General features: G+C 38.8%; 1 protein-coding gene across 2 annotated transcripts; it reads left to right on the top strand.

The window, feature by feature from the left end:
• Nucleotides 1-5,848: 5,848 nt before the first annotated feature.
• lrig2 (leucine-rich repeats and immunoglobulin-like domains 2) lies at nt 5,849-24,689 on the top strand. Of its 2 annotated transcripts, none has more exons than XM_034313404.2 (18): nt 5,849-6,520; nt 7,835-7,909; nt 8,679-8,813; nt 9,296-9,436; nt 9,654-9,797; nt 10,064-10,207; nt 10,913-11,056; nt 11,788-11,868; nt 12,856-12,927; nt 13,078-13,146; nt 14,325-14,488; nt 15,203-15,514; nt 16,397-16,678; nt 16,859-17,302; nt 19,054-19,206; nt 20,070-20,210; nt 20,429-20,662; nt 21,746-24,689. In XM_034313404.2, the coding sequence occupies exons 1-18, from the start codon at nt 6,336-6,338 to the stop codon at nt 21,931-21,933; spliced, it is 3,108 nt and encodes a 1,035-aa protein (XP_034169295.2). In that variant the 5' UTR covers nt 5,849-6,335; the 3' UTR covers nt 21,934-24,689. The 2 variants fall into 2 exon arrangements, with proteins under 2 accessions (XP_034169295.2, XP_034169294.2); XM_034313403.2 differs by having other exon boundaries at nt 20,070-20,222.
• The last annotated feature ends 839 nt before the right edge of the window (nt 24,690-25,528 follow it).

Genomic DNA, 25,528 nt, shown 5'->3' with positions numbered 1-25,528 from the left:
CTTTGATTTGCATTGACCCTTTCTTTTAAGGGGACAAGTGGACCGAAACCATGGCAGCGTAACAGAGCCAGTGTTTTTTTTTTTCTTTTTTTCTTTAATTTGTCACCTGTCCACAAATTAAAAGGGAAAACTGGTGGCTCTCTGGAGGCATTTTGCTGGCACTTCCAGAGCCTTGTGGAATCTGATTGACATCAAAGCTGTTATTTCAAAAATCAAAGCTGTATGGCTGTTTAAGTCCATACCATACTCAGTCATTGTGAGAAAGCATTTTCAGTAGCCTTACTTAGACCACTGCATTTCAGATATTTTGATAATGAAGAAGAGCTGTGAGAACAAATGTCTGTATAACTGCTGAAAAATCATGCAAATGTCAGTAATGCTGAACAAGTAAATTATCAACAGGATGGGACATGTGAGGTATGCAAAGACAAGGCCTGAGGCTACTCTTCAGCTTTAAGTTCTCTAAAAATAACAGACTAGCCTATGCAGAACAACATTTATGTGCAAGGACAGGCCTCCCTCACACCGCTATTCTGTACAACAGCTGCTGATTTCTCTGCCTGAGTAGCATTTCTAGAATCTACACATAACAAACTACCTTTCACCTTAGCGTCAGTTTAAAAATGTAAAATTTAAAATCCACAGCACAATAATCTCCCAGAACATTTGCCTATGGTGTTCTCTGAGGCCCCAAAGTTGTCATGCACATGTCCTTGTAGAATCAGATAAATGATTAAATTATCAACAGGATGGGACATGTGAGGTATGCAAAGACAAGGCCTGAGGCTACTCTTCAGCTTTAAGTTCTCTAAAAATAACAGACTAGCCTATGCAGAACAACATTTATGTGCAAGGACAGGCCTCCCTCACACCGCTATTCTGTACAACAGCTGCTGATTTCTCTGCCTGAGTAGCATTTCTAGAATCTACACATAACAAACTACCTTTCACCTTAGCGTCAGTTTAAAAATGTAAAATCCACAGCACAATAATCTCCCAGAACATTTGCCTATGGTGTTCTCTGAGGCCCCAAAGTTGTCATGCACATGTCCTTGTAGAATCAGATAAATGATTAAAAAAACAACTTTAGCAAGGCATTTAAGCTTCATTAATTTCTGCACCTAAAGCGTAGGCATTATTCAAAACAAGTCAAACCAAGATAAGATAAGCCCTGTTTAGTCAGACATTGTATATAGCCTGTGAGAGACACTCTCTGCCAAATCTCTGGCTCATTAATGGTACTTTCTGGTACTCACTAAATAACAATCAACACTTAATAATTTCACAATGTCTACTTAATAAATTACAATTAACACCAAATAATTTCACAATGTCGTATTGATTATTGTTTACTGAGTAACAAATTGTGCTCTCGTGTGCAACAAATGCCATGTCTTCTTTTGTCATTGTTGTAACCACAGCATACAAAACTTGGAACACTTCTCATGCTCTTACAGGCTCTGCCAGAACAATCTATGGTTGCTCTGTAAATCTGCTGGCCTAAAGAGCTTCCAGACGCACCAGTCAACTTTGCAGACTCGTGGCGTGCAGATTCCAGAGACCTGTTCCAGATCTGTACATGTTGCCAGTGAATGTCTTCCAGTCCTCTAGTAGACCGTGGCTCCCATCCACATGGTCTAGCAGACCCATTCACACTCCCAGGTGCCTTTGTGGTTTCTGCTGGGTCTATTAAGCCCACATGCTTTAGGCTTCATTGTGGACCTTGCCCTGCTGTTCTTGATAAATCTGTGAAAGTTCTCCCAAGTAACCAGGCAACTACTATTACCAGGCCCACCTCACTGTAGCCCCCTGTTTTGGTACTGCCTATCAGACACCATGCATTAAGGGAGAGCTCTGTCCTTATCAAATTCCACATTCCTGCTTTGTTTGTAACCTTTAGTATTTGCTTCCTGTTATTGTTATCTGTTGTGTAGATAGCTAATTAGTCCACTCTGTTCCTTGTCTCTCCTTAATGTCGGTCTATTTTTACCCTCTGTGTTTCTTCGTGTGTTATGTATGTATGTATGTATGTCTGTATGTATTTACTTTTATACCAAGCTGTGTTAGTCCTTTGTTCTACATTCTAGTTCCTGGTTTTTCATTCTGACCTTTTGTTTGGATTTCAAGTATAGATTGCCCTGTATTATGACATCAGCAATGGACTTTGAATTACAATGATTGCAATTCCTTGAAGGATGTTCTTTAATAAACACATGCATTTGTGTCAGGCACATCTCTCTAGCACAGACCTATTACAATAATACATATTCAGAAATGTAAATGTAAATAAATAAATCCATAAATAAGTTCCACAGAGTTTATTCAGGTTTATCAGCTAAATAAAACTTATGTTAACGCTTCAGTGAGTGATTTCTACACCATATGTAATTGTGTCATATAATTGTCATGTAATTGTGTCATATTTTCAAATGCGAAGGAAGGACAATATGCACATTGAAGATCTTTCCACAGCATTAATGTGTAGATAATAATATAATATTTGCTTCCAATTCAAAGCATCTTATCAAGCTATTCTTTTCCACTTTTTTATAAATGGGCCTAGATAATAATTGATAGCTGAGCTCACCTACAATATGTCATATATCGTAACGTGGAAGGCAAACAGCCAAGCTCAACCCATGATCAGATTTGACTCAAGGATTTATAATGAGTCCACATTATGCCACAAAATCTAGTCTTAACTGTATATAAAATAAACTGTTTCCTTCCATGTTTCTACAATATACTATAAATGGAGACCTCCTTCTTGCAGATAGAGCAAGCTCTGTCTGCTTTCTTTGACTAGAGGACTAGACTGGCATAATACGACAAGAGAAAGAGGAAGAATACCTCAGCTTCCTGATCACAGAACTGGCAGAGAGGTTAAGTGGTTAAACTAATTTATGTTTCAGATAGTTACTAAACACCCTTCATTTCCATGTTCTTTCAATATTTCTTAGTTTATACATTAATAAAAAATACATTCTCAAATGGAAAATGCTGTCATTATATTTTCATTATTTAACTATTTATTTCTTTTGGCGATTAAAATGGAGATTTTTTATTTGGTTTTTCATATAGAGCTTATATAACTCATTAATAAGCAAGTAGGAGGAGATTAAACTTAAATCATAATGTGCTGTGTTTCTGTGTACTTGAAAAATGCTTTTACAAAATTCTGCATGTAAAATATTGGCTAGGTGTTTGTCCCAATGGTTGAAGTTGTAGTTGGTGATTGGGATCCACACCTTAGTACTGCAACCAGTTCTCTGACAGGTCTTTGAAAATGAATGTATTGCTTATTTGCATTGAATGCCCTGCATGCTTTCTCTGTTCAGTGGCTTTGTGAAAAACTCCAGCTGGTTTAAATGATTATATTCTTTAGACATTTCTCTGTCCCTATCTTAAAATTTGTTGCATGTCTAACTGGTGCATCCTTGGAATCTGGGGAGGATCAAGAAAAATTCTGTTTTTTTTTTTTCTCAGTATATTTGATCTTCAGCACTGGGTACTAAAACATGATGTTACACAAGCATGCAAGGACGCAAGAACACATATTTTCCCTCTTGGATTGCATGGTGGATTGTATGCCGCCATCTAATGTCCAAAATTGTCATGGCTTTACTGCTCAGACAAAGTAGAGAAAATAAAGCTTGAACAATGAAAAACAGTGAACAATGAGAAAAATTTTATGGTCCTTTGTAAGTATCAGTGGTTGTAATAAGGTTAGGGAAATAAGCATATGCATAAGCACACCACTGGCATTTTAGAGCCCAGTATGAAACTTTTCACATTTCCAAATATAGACAACTGGTAAGAAAAAAAATCTCATCTATCCACATACCCAATCCATGTTCAATAATACACACTGTAAAATACAGTGCAACAGTATAATGATAACCTAATAATTTGGTATTCCAGATGTTTATGTAAAAGGTTACTCACAACGGGGAACTTTTATTTATATGAGAACTATGTTTATTGAAAACTAACAATTGGAAACTTTTGGAATTTATTTTTAATGTAATTATTAGGCATTTGAATCAAGAATTATAAATTCTGCAAAATGAATAATTGGAATATCCAAGTAGTATGTGGCCAAGGTAAATATCTAGGTAAGGAATAAAACACAATGACAAAAATAAACAATGGGGTGGTATGATATGGCCACCCCACAGTTGATTATTTTCCTTTAACAGCATGTACTTGGACGTTTTAGTCCTCTTAGCAATTTGCTTGCAATTACAATTTTTATTTATTAATTATGACATATACTTTTAACCATTTATAGATACATTTAATGTTGCAGAATGTCCAAGACACAAGTTAGTTCTTGTTATTACTTGCATTACAGCAGCTATAAACATTCCTCACCAGCTACACAGACCCCACTTTGAGAAGCATGGCCCTAGAGGACAAATAGTCCAGCATAACAGAGCCACCAAGTTTTACTTCAATTTATATTTCTACTAGGGGTGTAACATCATTGTGATGCAAAAATGTGACTATGTGCATTGTAGGAATGTACGATTCACATCATGGAAATCAGCATTCTATTAATTATGCATGTAATGCTGTTGCACTGTTTGAACATCAGAGATCCCAATCTGTGCACACTAAAACGTATAGAGAGCATGCTGGTCACGTAAACACATTCTTTCATGGAGAGCTTGTAAGATCTGCACTTGTGAAGCTTGATAGCCCAATATCTCCAGATTGCAATGACCAACATGCATTATACATTATACAGTTATATGACTATATTATAACAGTTAAAAGGAGCTCTTCATTATCTTTCAAAGAACATCAAAGTCTGCTGAAAACAGGCATTTTAGCCGTCTTTGGAGCTCTATTTCTGCTACGGAGCTCATTATGGTCAGACACTGTTTATTCAGTCAAAATTTCTGGGAGAATTTATAAATTCATTTACTTATTTTTAATATATTTTTAATATATTTTGCGTACTATGTTTTGTTTACAGTATTAAACCTGTTCACCCCAATTTTCTGATGTATTTAGTTTTATACATACAAAAATGCACATAGTTTTGTATTGTTTATGATTCAGAAATAAAAAGGATTTGTTTCGGTCCTAATTTTTCTTAATTCAAAATCTGTTCAAAATATAATCTGAGAATTGAATTGAAATCATGAACCCAGTGTCATGACTCAAATCAAATTGTGACCAGAGTGTATCTTCCCAGCTAACAATTTTTGGTACCCTGAACGTTCTGGGAACGTTAGGTTTTGGTTCCCAGAATGCACATTTTTAAGGTTTGTTTTTGATTAGCCAAGCAAGTTTTCTTTACGGAAATAGAACGTTGTTTTTAGGTTTGCAGAACGTTCCCCTAACGTTCTCCTAACGTTCTCAAACAACCACTAGAGAACTTTCTGTATAGGTTCTTTTTAGGTTGTTACCAAAAAAACCTCCTTTGGGAAGGTTATTTTTTGGTTACAAAAAAGAACCTACAGAGAACATTCCTAGAACGTTATTATTTGGTTCACAAAAAAATAAACAAACGGGAACCATATGCTAACGTTAGGGGAACATTCTGTGTTTGGTGGTTTTACATCTCCAGTTTCTACTTTTCCTTAAACGGACAGTGTGCTTCCTCCATCACTGCTGAAATATTTTACACCATTTAGTTATGTATGATTACAACAGATGTGGGATATATGAAATTAGTTTAGGTGCTTTTATGTGTTCAGAATGCTTTTTGCGTCCGTTTGGTCAATCTTCTGATAACAAATTTAGAATAAAACATGTTTTCTGACGTGTTTTCGTAGAAATGTAACGCTAGACGCTTCTCCATCGCCATCTGCAGATCAACTGGCGCAAGGCTCTAAGCTGCAGTGCGCATGCGCGGATGAGGGGGCGCTGTAGCACACAGAGGAGTAGCATGTCGTCTTGGGAAAAACGCTTTTGTTTTCCTTTGCAGGAAAGTCGTGGAAGAAAACAAGGAGCATTTTGGTAACGCGCTGTGTTGCTCTCGGAGAAGTTTATATGTGATGGATTATTTTAGGCTACTCGACAGGGACTTTGGTAGTTTGTGGGCCGTTTGACGCCTCGCTGAGGAAACAGTTACCGGAGCTGCTGCAGACTGGAAGGCGGAAGGAGAAGAAGGAGAAGGAGAAGGCAATTCCGGAGGAAAGGACGGAAAAAAAACTCCAGCCATGGATCAGAGATGCTCTGCTTTTATTCGGGAGCGGATTTGTCACAGTAGTCGATTTGACTGGAACCCATGCGCTCATTTAGAGGCATTATAAAACTTATTTTTTATCCGTCTTCTCCTATTAATGCCGTAAATAAAACTGTTAGTGAGTGAGAGAGTCAAAATGGCGGCGGCCTGGCCCATCCCCCAGGCCCTGTTCATGATCATACTGAGCGCTGCTGTGGGCCTGGACCCGTGTCTGTCACCCTGTATCTGTTCAGAAACTCCAGACGGCACTAAACTTGTGGACTGCAGTCGGAAAGCGCTGTCTGTTGCTCCTGTGCCAATCCCAGCATGGGCCGCTCATGTGTAAGTCACAGGCCGAGCTGGAAGCCATGGTTGTTTACATGCTTTGAAGACTGGCCTGCTGTGGAGCCTCTCGTAGCTAACGCTAGTTCACAGAAAGAAAAAAAAAAAAAAAAAAAAAGAGCAGAGGCCAGTGTTAGCTTAAATAAAATAATCACTTTTATTGCAGTGTTTATTCTTAGGGTTTCTATTGTTGCAGTCGCACAGTATCTACTGTGTAGAAATGTGTATCTGTGTAAAATTATAGCTGTAACTAATGTTAAAGCGCGCAGTGTTAATCCCCTGCCCTTAACTCAGAAGCATTGCTTTAAAATACTGTACTGCAAATATTTACACAACAGCACTGCAGTCCAAGCCTCTTAAACACACACACACACACACACGCATGGAGGCTTTGCCAGTCTTCCACTTGTTTGTAGTTTGTATCCATTTCTGGTTGTAATTGCAGTGTAAGGCTATGACGGTAAATCAGTATGATGGTATACCGTGGTACAGAAACCTGACATTTCTTTACTGATGATATCACGAAAATAAACGCTCCATACGGTTTGCATCCCATAAAATGTAACTTGTATTGATAGGCTACGTATTATAGAACACACTGTGACCCTTATTTGTCCAAGATGTGTGTGATATTGTGATGCAGCATAAAGTTTCAAATTACGTTCACAGTTGAAAATGATTTTCATACACGCTCAGCTTCAGTAAACAGCGGATCATTGGTGTGCGTGTTTGATTTGGTGCAGGTTTTTATGCTGAATGCCCTTCCTGACGCAGTCCTCCCATTTTATCCGGGCTTGGGACTGGTAATGAGAGTACCTGGGCCATGGGATGAGCGCGCGGGATCCTTAGTCGCTAGACCACCAGGGGTGATGCTAAATTAGGGTATATTTTATTTAAGCTGTGGGTGTAATCGGTAAATCAGTGTGTTGAAGGTATATATTATGTAAATAAATTGGGGGGTATGATCTGACCGAAGTTGCTTTATCAGTTATGCTTAAATCGGTGTTTTGAATCGGATGTGAAGTAGCTTGTATGTCAGTCCTGGTTCTCTGATCTATCTTGCTAGTTTCTGCACAGCTTTGATTGATAGGCCCAACGTTTCTACACAACTTTCTTTTACACAAAAAAAAAAAAAACTACTGAACTGCAGTTCTTTTAACAAGACTACATTTAAAATATTTTTGAAGTTGTCCTGTCCAAGGACAAACATTATATTGTGATTGGTTTTTATCATTAACATACTGCTAATATCTCAAGACCAACTGATTTTTATTTCAATTCTATTCATAAATCTGACCTGTCTTTTGTTTTTAGGTCTCTGAATCATAATGAGTTCTCAAGTGTGCCTTTTCTTGGAGATGCTTCCTCAAACATCACTGCGTTGTCTCTGTAAGTACCTGTTTAATCATCTTTCACCAAATTGTTACAATATCGTGCAGTTTTTAGTTTCTGTGTAATCATTATCAAATGTTTGCCCTATTGTTGGGAGATGGTGGGTTTGAATCCCAACAACGCCACAGCTATCCGTGGTCTTGAGTCCAAGAGAGCATTTACATTTACATTTATGACATTTGGCAGATGCCCTTATCCAGAGCGACTTACAATTATCTCATTTATACAACTGAGCAGTTGAGGGTTAAGGGCCTTGCTCAAGGGCCCGGCAGTGGCAGCTTGGTGGCTTCCTCTCTCCTCTGTCAGTTAACATGACACTAACCAATCGTGGGGATCTGGGAGTTCATGTATGCAGAAGATGGTAGATAGCGCTTTCCTTTGAGTGTGTTGCACTGCCCTATGATGTAGTATAAGAAGCAGTTTGAAAAGACGCAATGACTGGCTTCTCATGTCTCTGAGAACGTATTTGCTAGCCTTCACCCTCCTTGGTTGGTGGCTGTTGTGTAGAAGGGGAGAGCTCACTAGTGGGTGGGAATTGGTAAATGACCAAATTAGGAGTGATGGTTTAAAAAACAAAAAAAACAAAAACATTATCTGTGGGGCCGAGGCATGTTACTGAATGAATCATTTGTTTTCATGTGTGAAAAGAACTAACCTGTTCTGATAGCTTTGTCAATTAAAACAGATGCAATGCTTTAATAATCATAGACTTGGGCAAAATGACCTAGATTAGGGACAGTAATGTTTTTCCCCCTTGTGTTTTCAGGGTAAATAACCGAATCTCTGAAGTGGTGGCTGAACAGCTTCTGCCCTATTCAGTCCTGGAAAGTCTGGATCTGAGCTCCAACTCCATCTCAGAGCTGAAAGCTGGATCATTTCCTCCTATGCAGTTGAAATACCTGTACATCCTTTTTTTCACTATTTTTTTTTCTGATCCGTTTTTCAAAATATAATACCACAATCATGAGCAGAATAAAACCCTTCTAGACAAAATTTAGGCTCCATAATATCTGCAATTTGCTGTTATTATAAAGAGCCCTATGGCATTTTGGCTTCACACAGACTGGCTCTTATAATACTAAAATCATGAAGTACTATATAGTGATTATATTCCTGCATACTGCATTTGCAGTGCATTAAAAAGGCAGTGGACCCATTATGGTGTTTTAAAAATGGGCCTGTATTAATTTCTTCAAAATTATTTCATTTGCTTGATCAGGTTAAAGCTGTGAAAGAGGTATTAAAGTATCTCATTTGTCTGAGGAATAATTTGTATTTTGAACTAGTTTTTGTGATACTGTTTTAATGACCAATATTACATTATTGATGAACAAACAATAATGATTCAATATTATCAATGATTTCTCTGGTCTGTGGATTCAGGAATCTGAGCAACAACAAAATCAGCTCTCTAGAACCGGATTGCTTTAACAACATCAGCTCTCTGCTGGTGCTGAAGATAAACAGGAACCGGTTATCACTACTGCCTGCTAAAGTCTTCACTCTGTCTCAGCTGCAAATTCTGTAAGTAGAATCACTCTTCGTTGTGAAAAATAAACGGTGGCTACTAGCTTAAAATATTTGCCTTAAAAACATCACTTCACTTTATAGTTCTCATTACATCACATAAAAGTTTATTAAGAGATGCTTAGCTTACTTATTAGTACTGCTATTGGTCATTTTTAGCTGCTGGGATAAATATGCACTGACGGTGGAATGAAATCTGTCTCCTCTGTATTAGGGAGTTGAAGCGCAATAAGATCAGAGTGGTAGACAGTTTGATCTTCAAAGAACTGAAGGCTCTGAAGTCTCTGAAGATGCAGAGGAATGGCATCACGAAGCTGATGGACGGAGCTCTTTTTGGACTTGCTGATATGGAGGAATTGTGAGTGGATTCTACACTGCACAAGTCAGATTTCAGGTCATCAATTCCAGCCCTGTCAATAGTTTGCTGATTTCACTGCTTTAACTCATCTATTAACCCTGGTAATGAATTAAAAAGGTGAATCAGGTGTATTTGTGTTGAAAAAACACCAAACTGTGCTCTTCTCCAGCCCTCCAGGACTGGGATTGTTGAACCCTGTGTTATGTTGCCTTTAATGTTGCTAACTCTTGGGTTAGTATTTAGTGTTTTTATGTTTTTCTCTACAGGGAGCTGGAACACAATAACCTCACCGAGTTAAATAAGGGTTGGCTGTATGGCCTGCACATGCTCCGTGTACTCCGACTCAGCCACAACAACATCGGTCTTGTCCGAGCTGATGCCTGGGAGTTCTGCCGCCGACTGGAAGAACTGTGAGTCATACGCACATTCCCATGCTTTAGGGTTTTTCAGGTTTACTCTGACGTCCAGCCAGTTTGAAGTACCCAGTTTAGTTGATGAACTTGCTCAGCAGCTACAGAGCTAATGATTTAAAACAGGTATGTTAATGTACTAAACCGTGCAGTGGAGCAGGGACACAGTACTGGAGCTGAGAGAGTGTATATAGAAATAGAAATCTTTCTTTTCAGGTGTGAGATAATAACAAGTAATCAGTGGTTTTTCAATCTACTGCATCTGTAGCATTACCACAATTACTATAGATTTATGATGCATTTTCGTATACAAAAAAAAAGAAAAACATTTATAATGAAACCCTAAGGGCAGTTAAGCAGGAGTTGGGGATGTAAACATAACATAAATTTGAAGCTACAATCATTACAGTGTAAAAACAAAGCCCGAGGAGGAAGACAATCTTACCAGTTTCGTTTACTTGTTGTGTCCAAAACATAATGACAGATTTATCCCCTTGATAAACTTTTTGATAAAGAGCTTAATTTTACAATTTATCTTTGTCTCCACGTTTCATTAAAGTGTTTTTAAAATTCGGTTTGCATAAACGTTTTGGGCTGCCCTAAAATCTGCCCCTAAACATCTATTCTAATTCAGGTTTGAGTAGACAGGTTTCCTGTTCTTTTCTTAGTACAGAGGATCATTGTTTATATCTGTGTGTTAATCAGAGATCTGTCCCATAATCACTTGAGTCGTCTGGAGGACTGGGCTTTCTCTAGCCTCGGGCTGCTGCAGAGTCTAAACCTGGGCGAGAATCGCATCACGCATCTGGGAGAGGGAGTTTTTGACAGCCTAGCAAACGTCCGCACGTTGTAAGAACACACATCACACACACACACACACACACACACACACACAATTTAAAGCTAGTGCTCATGCCATGGGCTTTGTCTTCACATTTTGAAAACTTCACTTTTTCTCACACATGCTGTTATAGAGACTTTGCCCTGAGGTGGGCGAACTGTGACTTTCTGGGTAGCCACATTTCCCCTGTAATACTGTTTGCAACTAATACAATGCATATTAGCTCCAAACCTGATGCATTCAAACGGACAGATGTGGGGAATGGTTAAATGATAGCTTACTGTAAATGCAGTCTGATGCATACCATGGACATCTGCTTGACCATGCTTCACTGACCAACTCAAAAGATTTCACTTGTCATATTAACACACCTGGATTGTAGGCTTTTTAAGTTATTCATGTAGATTTTTTTGTTTGTTTCGTAATACAGTTCAGTGTCTCAGATTGCTACAAGATCATCACACATAGAGGCATTTTATTCCATACTGGGGAAACAAAATCCCAGCATAATCATCTCTTTCCTGTCTTGCTCATGTGGCTGAATTTTAGAGCACTTAAATGTAGCCTCACAACACTCATCTATGTGTATGCCATCATGTATGCCACTGTCTAGATGCAAAGCAGTTAATTGAGTTTTCACCTAAAGCTCACTTGACTGTGAATTGAAGTCTGAATTGTGACTGAGTAGTAAAATCAACTTTTGCTATAACATCGTCATGATATTTTTTTTTTTTTCCAGAGATATCCGTAACAACGACCTATCTCTTGTTATTGAGGACACGGTCAGTTTGTTTGCGGGCATGAAAAAGCTCAATACATTGTAAGTGGTACTTTTTTTTAACTTTTCAGTTTTTATGTGTGGAGTATCTTGGGTTGTAGTATGTCACATCTTAATGGAGCTCCTCAGAATGATGTATTAAGAGGGATTTATACTTCTGTGTTAAAGGATATAACTAATAATAGTGTTTCTCATCATGTTAGGTAGCTGAAGTGTTAGGGTTGTTAATAAGTGTGTGTTTTAGAGATGGCATGTGGAGCTTAGTATATATTCTATTGGTTATATGAGATATTTGTCTTGATCTCTCTTTTTTTTTTTGGCGAGAAAAAAATCAAACTGTTTCCTGTCTGGTTGACTTTAACATCTAATAGCATTTAGATCCTGGAAGTGAGTAGTATCGATTTGCTTCTTCTCTCCATTCTCACTGAATTAGTGCTGTGTTCATATTTAACTCAGAAGTGGGAAGCCTGAAAGTAATTTTTGAGCTACGCGAGTTCGGGCCACAAAATGGGAAGAACTCATGGACGCATCCATGAAAACTTGCGTTTTGTTGGCAACAAGCTAGCCACCTACCATTAGTGTTAGATTTAACCAAATAATGTTAATTCATCTGGAGAATATTCTGGTGAAAACTCTTTAAAGCAGTGAAGTGGTTTTATTTACTGTTGACGGTTTGAGCAGCCATGTTGTCATAACAGCATATGCTGAACTGGGGGTTGAGCAGACCTTCCCAACATTCCAAGTAGGAATTCTGAGTAGAGGGGGCGTTTTCTTAGTCGGAGTTCAGAAATTCTGATTTATGAGGTTTAGTCGAAGGCAGAATAAAAATAAGACACTCATTAAGTGTTTAATTTTCTGCATTCTAGTGGACATGTACACATTATGTGCAAGTTTGAAGGCAGACACCTAAGCAACTGCCTGCACATAATGCACTCGCATGTTCACACTTTCACGGATGCAGTATAAGTATAAACGTGTTTATACAAGTATAAACGTGTGTGTGTGTGTGTGTGTGTGTGTGGTTTTCAGGGTACTTCAGAAGAACAGCATCAGGACCATTACAGAAAAAGCCTTTGAGGGTCTGAAGGAACTAGAGCATCTGTATGTTTCTTTTCATGTTTTTTATAATTTGTTGAATGTTTATCCTTAGTTCAGAGTATATGGGATAACTACTTTTTTTTTCTTTTTTAAATATATGAATCAACGTCTGTAGTAGTGATGTGATAATAAATTTGAATTGTGTCTTCACAGAGATTTGAGTAAGAACCGGATCATCTCTATTCACCCTGAGGCATTGTCTCGCTTGAAACTCAAATCCCTGTAAGTATAGGCATATTCTTTATTCTGTCTCATGTCTTGCATATGGTGTGGTTATTGTGCTGTACTATATTATATGAGCTACATGCACACATTACCTTGTGAGGTTATACAATAAATTAATTGGTTGTAAGATGCATGGATTAAATGTTCCATCTTTGCAGTAGATTTTTATTATATTGATCGTATGGGATGGTGGGGTGGGTGGTGTTGGGTAAATCACTAAAATAAATCATTTTTTAACAAAAAAGTAGTGAAATGGCTTGTAAATAATCTGTGTAAAATTGTCAGTTGCATCTTCATTGTGCTGGAGAGGGTGCAGAGGATCATTTACAGATTTCTAAAAAGCTAATCGATGGCCAGTAGGTACTGGCGTCATGCCAAGTTGCATTGCGAGATCCAATATAATGTTGGCAGGGATTCGTTGTTTAAAGTCAGTGTCTAACATTAAATATATCATGTAGACCTAGTACTTGCGTGCTTAGGAAGAGGTCAAGAGCAGAAGGACTTTAAACATTTAAAGGATCTGAAAGAATGACATTAAAAAAAATCTAATTAAGGCAGTAGAGCCATAAGTCTATAAATGGACTAATTATGCTTAAGCACTATATCATTTTATAGAGAAAGTGACTGAGAGAAAGAAAGAGAGAGGGCGAAGGGAGTGCAGACTCAAGTTTGATTATCTAATGTAATTTGTTCATTTACTAACAGCTAAAAGATTTTCCGAAAAGCCCGGAAAGCAAACTTTTCGCATCTTATTCCTGAAACTCAAGTCGTTCAATGTCTTGGTGTCCCCTCAGAGACCTTAGTGCTCCCCACTTTTTATATTTCTAGCCATACAAAAATATAAAATATTATTCCACCAACTTTTAAATACTAAAAATAATGTACCAAAATAGTAGCTAGATTGTTAGTGGCAATTAATTGATTAGATTAAGCTGGCAATTTTTTATTCCTATGTAATGCCTTCTAAATGTTTATATTCTAAAAACTTGTCACTGTGACGTCACATTCCCGAGACCGCACCAGTAGGTGTGTCTGGTTGTTCTTTCCTGTTTTATTTTTTTTTTGTACAGCAAAACGTCTACAACCTTAAAAGCACAATAAGGAATAGCACTGATGCAGATGAAACAGTGTAAGAAACAATGCCCTTGATACATTTGTACTATGTATTTTACTAGTGATTTGAACACCAGCGGTCTCCTCTGTGACTGCAGTCTGAAGTGGCTCGGCCAGTGGCTCACTGACAGCCTCTTCCAGCACTCATGCACCGCTGTGTGCGCATATCCTGCCGCTTTGGCAGGCAGGAGTGTCTTTAGCGTCCCCCTGGAAGAATTTGTGTGTGGTGAGTGAGATCATGTACATCACTGCTGTACCTCCCATGTTTCAAATAGTTTTCACAGTCTAATGCAAGGGTGTTCCATTAAGTTTGTGAAGATCCCCTTCCATAAAATTCCTTGCTTACAAAGACTGGATAAACAGCTAACACTGCTGAATGTGAAAAACACTTTCCTTTTAATGCCAAGTTCATTGCTATAGGTTAGATCAATTTGAAGTGGTTCTGATTCACATTACTACTTTTGACTACTTTGAGTCATGGACTCTAAACAGATGAGATCTTTGTTTTGAAATTTGAAGTGGAGAATAAAAGCATTCTTCTTTCCAATTGCCATTGAACCTTTTTATGTTATCACTTTACTAGTCAGGCCAGAGAGGATTAATTAAACGGCAAACTGTTCGTCTTTCCTTTCTTGATGAGCTGTCTTTAAATAAATAATTTACATAAATCCATGTGACTGGCTGCAAACTGCAACTGAAGATCTAGTCTTATCTAGTCTGATGGTCATGCTTTAAAAACTAGTCAGTGAACTACAGCCAGGTTTTTTTTTTTAGTTATTTGTTAGTGAGACCAGACCTCTGGTTGGAAAGAACCTGGAAATTATATTAACCACTATAAGACTAAGGAGCATACAGGCCAGGCAGTAACTTTTCACTTAATCTTGTAGAAAAAAACTGAATCTAACTCGTTGTCTCTGTTTAACTCCTCTCTCTGCCTCAGATGGCTTCCCTCGGCCACAGATCAGTGGGAACCCCAAGACGGTGGTGGCCCTGCGCAGCACCAACGTCACTCTCAACTGCTCTGCCTTCAGCACTAGTGACTCTTCCATGAACGCCACCTGGAGGAAAGACAAAGAGGTGCTGTCTGATGCGCAGGTGCAAAACTATGCCCGCTACCAGGACCAGCAGCTCATCTACACCAGCATGCTCCATCTGCTTAATGTTAACTTCACTGATGAAGGACGCTACCAGTGTGTAATTTCCAACAACTTTAGCGCGAACTACTCCACTGAGGCCAAAGTGACAGTTAATGGTATGTTCACTCATGAGGCATCACATATGACTTGCAGTGCTTTCAAAGGGAAATTGTGCATTTAACTGCAGTGGCTTTATGACTAGGTTTTGTATTTAATTTTAGATGTGGGAAATTTCTTCAGTCACAAATGACATGCAGAGATGTTTACACATCAAAGAGCCCTAGGCTTTCTATGAATAGACTATATGAGGCTTTATTTCCTCGCTGTGTCAATCATAGCGGAATATTTTGCTGCATTCCCTCTGGGTTCTGGTGTTGCTGTGCTACTGGCAGACAATTTTGCTTTTGTTGGTTGTGAAATAACTTTTCTTTTTCTTTCTCTGTTCTTTAGATCTTTTATCTCTCTCTGGTTGTTTTCTGGATTCTTCTAATTTAATTTCCAATTTCAGTAGAGCAAAGATTATGTAGCCCTCTGGGAAGCCAGCCTGGGTGATGTGATTATTCTGTCATTCTGTAATTCAGAGGTGTGAGGGGCTTTTGTGCTCAAGCAGCACTCAGAAATAAAAATTTCAGACTCAAATAAGATTATCGTAGCACTGCAAATGATAGCCATGAAACGCTTGCATACGTATAGGGGTTAATAGGTATCTGTGGTGTCTGTGTTTTTATTATAACAATCCTGTGACTTGGCCTGTGTCTGCGATTTGGTGTGTGTAGGGTGGTGTCACATAGTCAAATTCAGATATTTTGCCTTTGCTGAGTTCTTGCTATAGTAGATACTAGTTGTTTCTTTTTTTTTTTTTTTTTTTCTTTTTTTTCTTTTTTTTTTTTTTTTTTTTCTTTTCAGTCAGTGACCTGATTTTTATTTAGTGGCTCAGATGCTCCCTTGATTTTTTGCATATAATAGAATCCTTGACTTTAAGTATGCACTATTACCAGAGCTGCCCTCCTTCCTGAAAACACCCATGGACCTGACGATCCGGACTGGCACCGTTGCACGGTTGGAGTGTGCGGCAGAGGGACACCCTCCACCCCAGATTGCCTGGCAGAAGGACGGGGGCATCAACTTCCCTGCTGCCCGTGAGAGAAGGATGCATGTCATGCCCGAAGATGACACGTTTTTCATTGCCAATGTGAAGGCGGAGGACATGGGCGTGTACAGCTGCACTGCCAAAAACGAGGCAGGCAGTCTGTCAGCCAATGCCACACTCACTGTGCTGGGTAAGCTCTGCTCTTTTGACAAGCGTGATAAATGACATCACAGCATGCTGAAATGGGGTGTTTTTTGCATCATTCTTATCTAATGAAAACATTCAGCATTTGTAATCTGCTTTGGGTAATTAGAAAGCATTATGTTAATTAACAATTCTGTTAATTCCTTTCTTTTCCTCCGCCGTGCAGAGACTCCATCATTCCAGCGCCCACTAGAGGATCGCACAGTAGCACGTGGTGAGACTGCCGTTCTTCAGTGCATAGCCCGTGGTAGCCCCGCCCCCCGCCTCAATTGGACAAAAGATGACGGCCCATTGCTGCTAACGGAGCGTCACTTTTTTGCAGCAGCCAATCAGCTGCTTATTATTGTGGATGCCAGGTCTGCAGATGCAGGGAAATACACCTGCATAATGTCCAACACGCTGGGCACAGAGCGAGGACACATCTACCTCAGCGTCTCATCCTCTCCCAACTGCGAGCAGGCTGGCGGTGGCTACGACCCTGACGGCTGGACTACAGTGGGCATTGTGGTGATGGTAGTTGTGTGTTGTGTGGTGGGCACGTCGCTGGTTTGGGTGATAGTCATCTACCACATGAGACGCAAGAGTGAGGACTACAGTATCACTAACACAGGTAGGTGGCTAGCTGAGCCCTGACAGGTGTGATGGTGTTTTGGTCAGCAGATTGGCAGGTATTACAAGTTTTTTTAAACTTTCCTGCCACAGTAGCTGTAAAATTGTAAAAAGTATTTTAGTAATATTGTTTCAGTCTTTACTGCAGCAGCACACTTGCAGCAAACAAAGCCTTACTTACATTGCAGTATTTCTGTAATACTCGTACTCACTCACACTTTCTCACACACACAACTGAAAAAGTTTCAGTGTATATCTAAAAAAAAAAAAAAAAAGAGGACAAAAAATAATGATGTTTCTCAAGTATTATTTTCACCATTAAACAGTTAACTCAGAAACAATCTTAAAAAATAGTTAATTTTCTAGACCCTTTTTCTAATTTACCCTGATTTAAATGGATCAAAACCGTGACAACCGTAATTGAAACTAGGCATAAAGCCTAAGCATCGAGTGTAAAAGGATAAGACCATGAAGCCTGAGGGATGGAGCAGCTGGTCTGTGTTAATTCACAGAGTAGTAATAATGTTGGATTGGGATTTAGAGGAAACTCAAAAAGGGAAGATTAACTTAGGCGAAAGACCAGCCTTGAAAGCTTCAAAAAGTTATTAAAAACCTAAAATTGATTACAGAAAATATCTGCGTGTAATAATCCCAAAAGTTGATTTAGCAGCAAAGTTAGAATCAACTTTTCAATCAAAAAGCTAAATAAAATCAGAATTTTTAAAATCAAAATACTTTAACTTGATAATGTTTTTCTTCATGCATGCAACTGAATCTTACAGTATCATCCTGTTTTATGCTTGAGCCAGTCTCAAAAGTGAACCCATCCTCTTCTGGGTGACACCTGATAATGAGATTATAAATAATTATAGTCCTACATGTGTTGAAGCGATACAGAATGTTTGATATGATCTTATTGTAAATATAAGCCCTGGGGTGTGCATGTGACAGTTTTTATTATATAGCAGTGGCTCTAAGAAGTTGCAAGTCTATGCTGTTGAAGTGAGATTATTTATTTACTGGTACAGAAAGCTGAGTCTTGGGCAGAATCAGTCGTTAGAGTATCCTGGTAAGACTAGTTCAAAAGAAATTTGGCAGTGATCAGATATCATTTCAGACTGTTTATATGTCCTTGTCTATGCCAAATGTCAGCATTAAGTCTATGATGTGACGTGCTCGCCATAACGAGTAGGCCTGTTGTATTCTAATGGACCCAAAAGTGAGTCTAATGTAGACATAAACGCTGGTCTTATGTATTATGAAGATGAATATGGAAGTCTTGGGTCTTGAGAACGTAGAGGGGGAAAAAATTAGACTGAGTAGAAAAAAGTGTTATAAATTAGCTCATATCCAGATATCCGAGTAATGCCTAGGATATTAAAAAAAAAAAAGAGTAATGCCTTCTCGGCTAGTTGGACGAGTGCATTGTGTGAAGTGGTGTCCAAGAGGGCTAGGTTCATTTAAAGCTAAATACTCATTTGGTCTGTTCTCAGTCTCTGTTCAACAAAGTACATGAAATCCCTGAAAATTAGTTTCATGTAACTACTTTAGATGAAAGGAATCTTATATTTAGCAGCCCTAACGTCAGACTGCACATAGAAACGACATCAAAAATAACTCCACAACAAGCAAACTAGTTGGAATTTATTAGGCATCTGTCTGTTGATTGATTGCTTTCACTTTTTGGCAGCTTTCCAAATGTTTCTCCTAATGTTCACAGACAAACATAACTGGTAGACTTGTGTGTTTCAGATGAGATGAACCTGCCAGCGGACATCCCCAGTTACCTGTCATCCCAGGGCACGCTGTCTGAGCCTCAGGAAGGCTACAGCAACTCTGAGGCAGGCAGTCATCAGCAGCTCATGCCCTCCCTGACTAATGGCTATGCTCATAAAGGAACTGATGGTGAGGTGCCAAGCTCTCTGCGGAAAAGAACATTAATTGATTTCTTGTGTAAAGACGTTAACAAATGTGACATTGCTCATTTAAGCATTACAGTGCACAACTTTGACACAGGGTGTTTTCTACATTTTTGAAAGTTACTGGACTATAAATCACTTATTTCCTTCTGTGGAGATTAGAAATGGAGTGTAGGAAAAGTGGGGCGATTATCCAATTTATTAGGAACACCTGCACGTTCATGCAGTTATCCAATCAGCCAATCATGTAGCAGCAGCACAATGCATAAAATTCCAGTGGTTATCAAGTTGGACGATTTAAATGTCTGTTGGAAAGCATGGTGTCTGCAGCTTTAAGATCGACAAAAATAAATTGTGTTGGATTTCCTAATGTATGTTTCCTTTTTTGAAGTTCCATACAAACTTTAATAACCTTCTGTCTGATTCTGGAGCAGAGCAACAAAACTTAGCTTCCCTTATCCATACTGCCGAACAAATAAAGCCATAAATGTCTTCACTCTCAAAACATGAATGAAGACTTAAATTAAGAAAATAAAAATTTATATAATTTTATTTGCATTTTATAATGAACTTATTTATAGCTAATAACATTTATTTACAGTACCGACAGTTTTGCAAGCATTCCTGACCTTATAATACCTAGCAATTGCAGCTACAAGCCTCTTTTTTCCCTCTTCAAAGCCACAGACGTTACTATCATCAGTCGGTGATAGTTGGGGGCACGATAGGACGATGGCACATTACACGCAGTATCACAAGCATAATAGCAAACCAGTTTAGCAGTTCATTTAGATGCTCCCTTTGTTTACCATAAACTGGATATGTTCATGAAATTCTGTTTCGCCATAGGTGTGTGTTATGGTGAAGTGGGAGGAGAGATGGACCCAGAGACCAGTGGGATGCTGGGTAATCATGTTGGGTCCCTGTTTGCTGGGCGCAGCAGCTTCCATCCGGGCGAGCCAAGGGACAGTCTGGCACATATGTCCAATGGTCTGTGTGCATGTGGGTTCATACAGATATGATAACATGTTTACTGATCATGTTGACTTCTACATCTATCTAGCAGCATTGTTCAATACATATTCTCACATAGAGGAAAACTTGTCATAGTTTTGTTGGATTTTCATTTGGTTTGGGATCAGAAAAAGCAGCACTTGATGCATGGAACAGATGTTAACACACTGTGATGTCTTGTCTGGATCTGTTAGGTGGCACCGCCCCATTGGTCATCTGCTCAGACTGTTATGACAACGCCAACATCTACTCTCGCACACGGGACTACTGCCACTACTCATATCTGAGTGAAGAAGATGCTCTGGATGCCCAGCTGCCCAGAGACACAATCAGAGAGGGGCAGCACGAGGATGCAGCGCTGCATGACTTGATCACCCGGGACTCTCAGGAGCCCCAACACCATGCCTTACACCACTATAGTAGTAAAGGTGAGAGCACACACACACACACACACACTTGCACAGGTGAAGAGCATGTATTAGAGTAGTGACTAGGTGTAGAAAGTTCAATTCATGATGCCATGACTTGATTATAAATAGATTTTTTTTAATGTGTTCTAAAGTATACATTTAGGTTTTTTTTCTTTTTTCGGTATAAGCACTGTTTTAAAACACAATTTTCATCCCTCATGAAAAACATTAAGCCTAATCTGACCAAATATCACTACATTTTTACGGTACTTCTATCTTTATAATATTTACATCTTTGAAGGCAAGAAATCAATATTTCATTGTTTAGGATGCTATGTTCAATTTTCATTTAACACAAGTCGATCGACACATTTCTTTTGTGTTTTTGTCGAAGTAATCCCTTTTCTTTGGCATTATTTAATTGAACATTTCTTAGTGATATAATTAAATCAATTACATATCAGTATCAATTTTTAATTAAATATAAGGCATGAACAAAGAATATGATACTGTGCCAATTTCCAACATGTAGTTTTTCTCTGATTGAGATTAAAATGGAGTTGGAACCTGTAGTGTGCTAAGTAGGATCTGCAAAGCCATTACTCTATACCCTGTATAGAGAATAGTACTTAATTAGGGAGTCACTCTGTAGATTGTTCCATTGTTAAATCAAGTGTAAGAAATGCATTGTCCATCTGTGGCTCAGAGCCAAGAGAGCAAAATTGGCCAATCATGGTAGTCTGGGAGCTTATGCATGTGAAAGAGGGCAGATTTCCTCCAGTTTACTCAGTTTTACACTACCCTGTGATAGCATGAGCAGCAGTTAGAAAAGATGCCATTGACTGGCTTCATGTGTTTTGGAGGAAGCATGCGTTAGCCTTTACTTTCCCTGGTTGGTAGATGTCATATAATAGGGAAGTGCTGGATGGTGGGTGGGATTTGGCAGGTGACCCCATTGTGGAGAAAAATGGGGGATATGGAGAGTAAAAAAGTGCAGTGCTACCAGTTCATCTGTGCATAAAGCGCAGTTTGCATATCCACATCCTGAAGTGCTGTGTGCTGCTCATTCTGCTTTCTCACGGTCTGTTTCTGTCTCTGCAGATGTTCCAAGCAGATCGTTTTGGAGTGGAGTAGACCCTCATTCTTCTGAGTTGCCCCCAGGGTCAGTGACTGTACACAAGCCACCCACAGGTCCCTCTTATGGGAACGACCAGGAGGAAAGAACAGGAGGGCTAGAGGAAGCCTCGTACAGGACTAACCCTCAGGATCACAACCCTCCGAACACATAGAGCCCAACCAACACCCGGCGTTTACGCCCTGCTCAGCGTGCCCTACAATCCCACTACCTCTTCCAAGGAAGCTCATACTCTGTCAAAAAAAGCAACCCAAACTCCACTCTCTTCTGTGTTTACATTCTGTACCATCCCTTCATTGGATCCTGCTGGTGCGTGTGTGCGTGTGTGCGCGTTTGTTTCTTGTGAACAACCCTTTCTAGGACATAGTGGTGATCTTCTTCTCACTGATTCCATACAAACTAATCCTCTGGTTTAGGCTGAGACTCTGAATGTAATGTTTCTTGTAAAGAGTCTTGCTCACGTTGCCTTTTGTGTTAAGGGTTTTTTTTGTTTTTTTTTTTTTTTGTTTTTTTTTTGTTTTTTTTTTTTTTGCCCTTTTCCCCTACTGTGGGGAACATCAGCTCCCATGTGTATGCCAAAGCATTGAGCCAGCCCTCTTTTATGCTGCCCTGGCTCTGAAGAAGTGGTGATCCTTGTCCTTGTAGGGATCCTTGTATGAATCAATCCCTGTATTGTTGAATATATGTAGGAGGACATCACTCAGGCAGTCAAATACTGTCATGGACACAAATATACATTCTGGATTACTCTTTCCTTTTGGTCACATCGAGCAGGTGATGGTGGCATGTGGGACATTTTTCCTTTATTAGAGTGTATGCAGTTCCCTTGCTTCCTGTCCAATATTATAAGATGAAGTTCCTTTTTGTCAGATTTTTTTTTTTGTTCACAAAGCCAGACATGTATCCCATTCCCTCTTTGTTTTTAAAAAAAAAAAAGGCACTGTATCTGATAGAAGATGTAGAACATTTGCAATGTTGACAATCGAGCTACAAGCAGTCTTACAGGGTCCTCCATGTGCATAGAGTCCATGGCCACTTTTTTTTTTTTTTTTTTTTTTTTTTTTTTTAAAAACAAACCCAAATACAGTGCATTCCTGTATTTTATTTATTTATTTTTATTTTACTATTCTTATGTGTTCTTGTAGCTGTTGCCATGGCTCTCCCCTGAAGCCATTTCTCTTCATTTTGTAGAATCTGAAGGACTCGCAAATAAGAGCCACTGTACTGTTAAATATATGTATGAGCACTGTATACATGGTGCCGATAATTTAGACCTTCCTCCCATGCATTTTAAAGCCTATAGGGCACTAAGTGTGTGTGTATCAGACACTGTTTAGTGCGCCATCTAATTCTGAACTTCATTTGTACAATTGGCCTTGAGCTGATTATCAGATTGCATATATATCTGTAACACAGATTTCATTAGTTTTTAACAGTGTGATACTGTTTAAAATGGCCACTTTGTAGCACCACTTACACATCTGAGTTAGTAACAGAATCAGATACGTCCATATCAGTGACGTTGTCAGTATTAATATCATTCTCACCATGGTGACCGCTGAAATTAAAGGTCACTTGATTGGCATTTGAAGTAAAAAGCCAGTGCTTATGAGTTCTCGCTCTAGTTGAGTTAACTGGCCTCATCCAGTTTTTGATATTTTGTTTGGACTGTTATTCCTCACATTGCTGAATTGCGTATGTTTCAGATTTTGGTGTGTAAAATCTACGTCTTTAAATGAACAGTGCTGTAGTGGGGGATACTTCTTTATTCAGCTTACAGAGATATTGCACCATGAAATAAGCTGTATGTTTGGGCCATAAACAGAATGATTCCTCTCCCTACGCTAGATTTTGTCCTGATCATTAGCACTTTCTGCCTGTAGTACGTAGATTGATGTTCATTACAGTATATGTCACATTCTTTCTTTTTGCCTGTGATTGTCCGATTTCACCCACACTCGGTCTGTCAACACCTATACAATCCTATAAATGCTGCACATCCCTTAGAAGGATAATTTGTTCCAAAGAGTGTGTGTGTGTGTGTTACTGAGTGTGAGGGAGTGAAAGACAAAACTGAGGTACTCTTAACATGTAATTGTAAAATGTGTGTATTGTAAAATGCACTGCAGCATTATGTCACTACAGCCAGATACAGTATGTATCAATTATGTGTTATATTTATTTGAAGTGAATATGCTATTGCTCAGTTGTTTGCTGATAAGTGTCTGCTGGTGCCACATTTTCACATAGTTTGAAACAGTTTTAATTTTTTGGATATAATCTCAATTTAATGAACATATGTTGATGTTTTGCTTTTGTTTCAGCATGCTGTCTTGATTTCCAGCTGTTTTATGATTTGCACATGATCCTTCATTCCACTTTACGAATCAGACCCGTGTCTGAGAGCAGACCCGTGTTGTTATCCAATTCTAACAGTAGCAGCAGGTGTGTGCTGCCAGAGGTTTATGGTGAAGTTTTCCAGGTATTAGCCATAAATAAATAGCCATAGAGCATACCACTGCAATTACTTGCACACTTTTGCTGTCAGAAATTTAAGGCAAAGTAAATTCACTGTCCTATATGGAAGATGTCTAATGGTACAGCTATAATGGATTTTACTGAGCAATTATAAAAAAATTTTTTTCTTAATAGGTATGGTCTGAGAATTTGAGTTGAAGGGTACAAATGTAAGTGAAAAGTCTGAATTCGGTTCACAATTACATCTGCCAATATGTCTTTCTGAATTTAAACCAAAGTTCAACATTAATGCTTTGACACTATTCCAGTGCTGCTTTAATGTATTTTCTTTCTATTTTTTCTATAGTGTACCTGTACATTCTGTAAAGCATGTATAAAGAACTTTTTGTTTTCATGTTGCATATTAAACAATAAAATGCAAATTCTGACATACTAAGTGCATACACTTTGAAGCTTCACCTTCTTACTGCTACATACTGCAAAGTGTTAATATGACTTTCTTTTTGCATGCTACAGAAATGCAGCAGCTCAGTAAGCAGGTAGTACTTCTGTAGCAGCATGACTGAATCGGGTCAAAACAGCGGAATGAAAAGTAAAGTTCTGGCTGGCTTAAAAAAAAAGTTTAGACACTTCTACATCCCACTAAACACTCCACCTGACAGTTTTCATTCCAGGCTTAAGGGTGAAGTGCTGTGTAGGATATTCCGGGGATGGGATCAAAGCTCCTACCTCAGTTTGCCGCTAAACCGCGCTGCTGTGTCATCAATAATGCATGCATACTCTGAGTTCACTGTGGGTTTTATTACCCTCATCAACCAGCGACATACTGCACCCTTCATATGTAACCACGGGGGATATTTATGCAAACTAACACTGCACTACATGAAACTTCAAGGGACACAGTAAACGCAGTGCAATTACATATTTTGAGCATCCTGAGATCTACAACCATGTGAAATGTATCAATTTAATGCTCCCAGTTTAAGTTAGAAGTATGTGATGACAGCTGTGCTTGTTCTTGACTCTCCAGCATTCAACTTTCTTATTCAACCCCTTTTTTGGTGTAATATGTGAAATGCACACTGCTATGGATGACTCCAGGTGGCTGTTTGAGTGAGAACGCAGACAATTTTAAGCGCTTGGCTTTGAGAAGATGTGCTGTGAAGGTCTTAAATTCAGCTTGTCTTTACATGTCTTTAATTAAGCAGAAGATTAAGCTAATTTACAGAGCGCCAAATGAAATCAGCAGAGGTTTGTCTGGGTGCCAGTGA

This window comes from Pangasianodon hypophthalmus, chromosome 2 (genome assembly GCF_027358585.1).
Source record: "Pangasianodon hypophthalmus isolate fPanHyp1 chromosome 2, fPanHyp1.pri, whole genome shotgun sequence".
NCBI classification, from domain to species: Eukaryota; Metazoa; Chordata; class Actinopteri; order Siluriformes; family Pangasiidae; genus Pangasianodon; species Pangasianodon hypophthalmus.
Note: the sequence above shows the minus strand (reverse complement) of the source record. Positions and strands in the feature narration are given on the sequence as shown.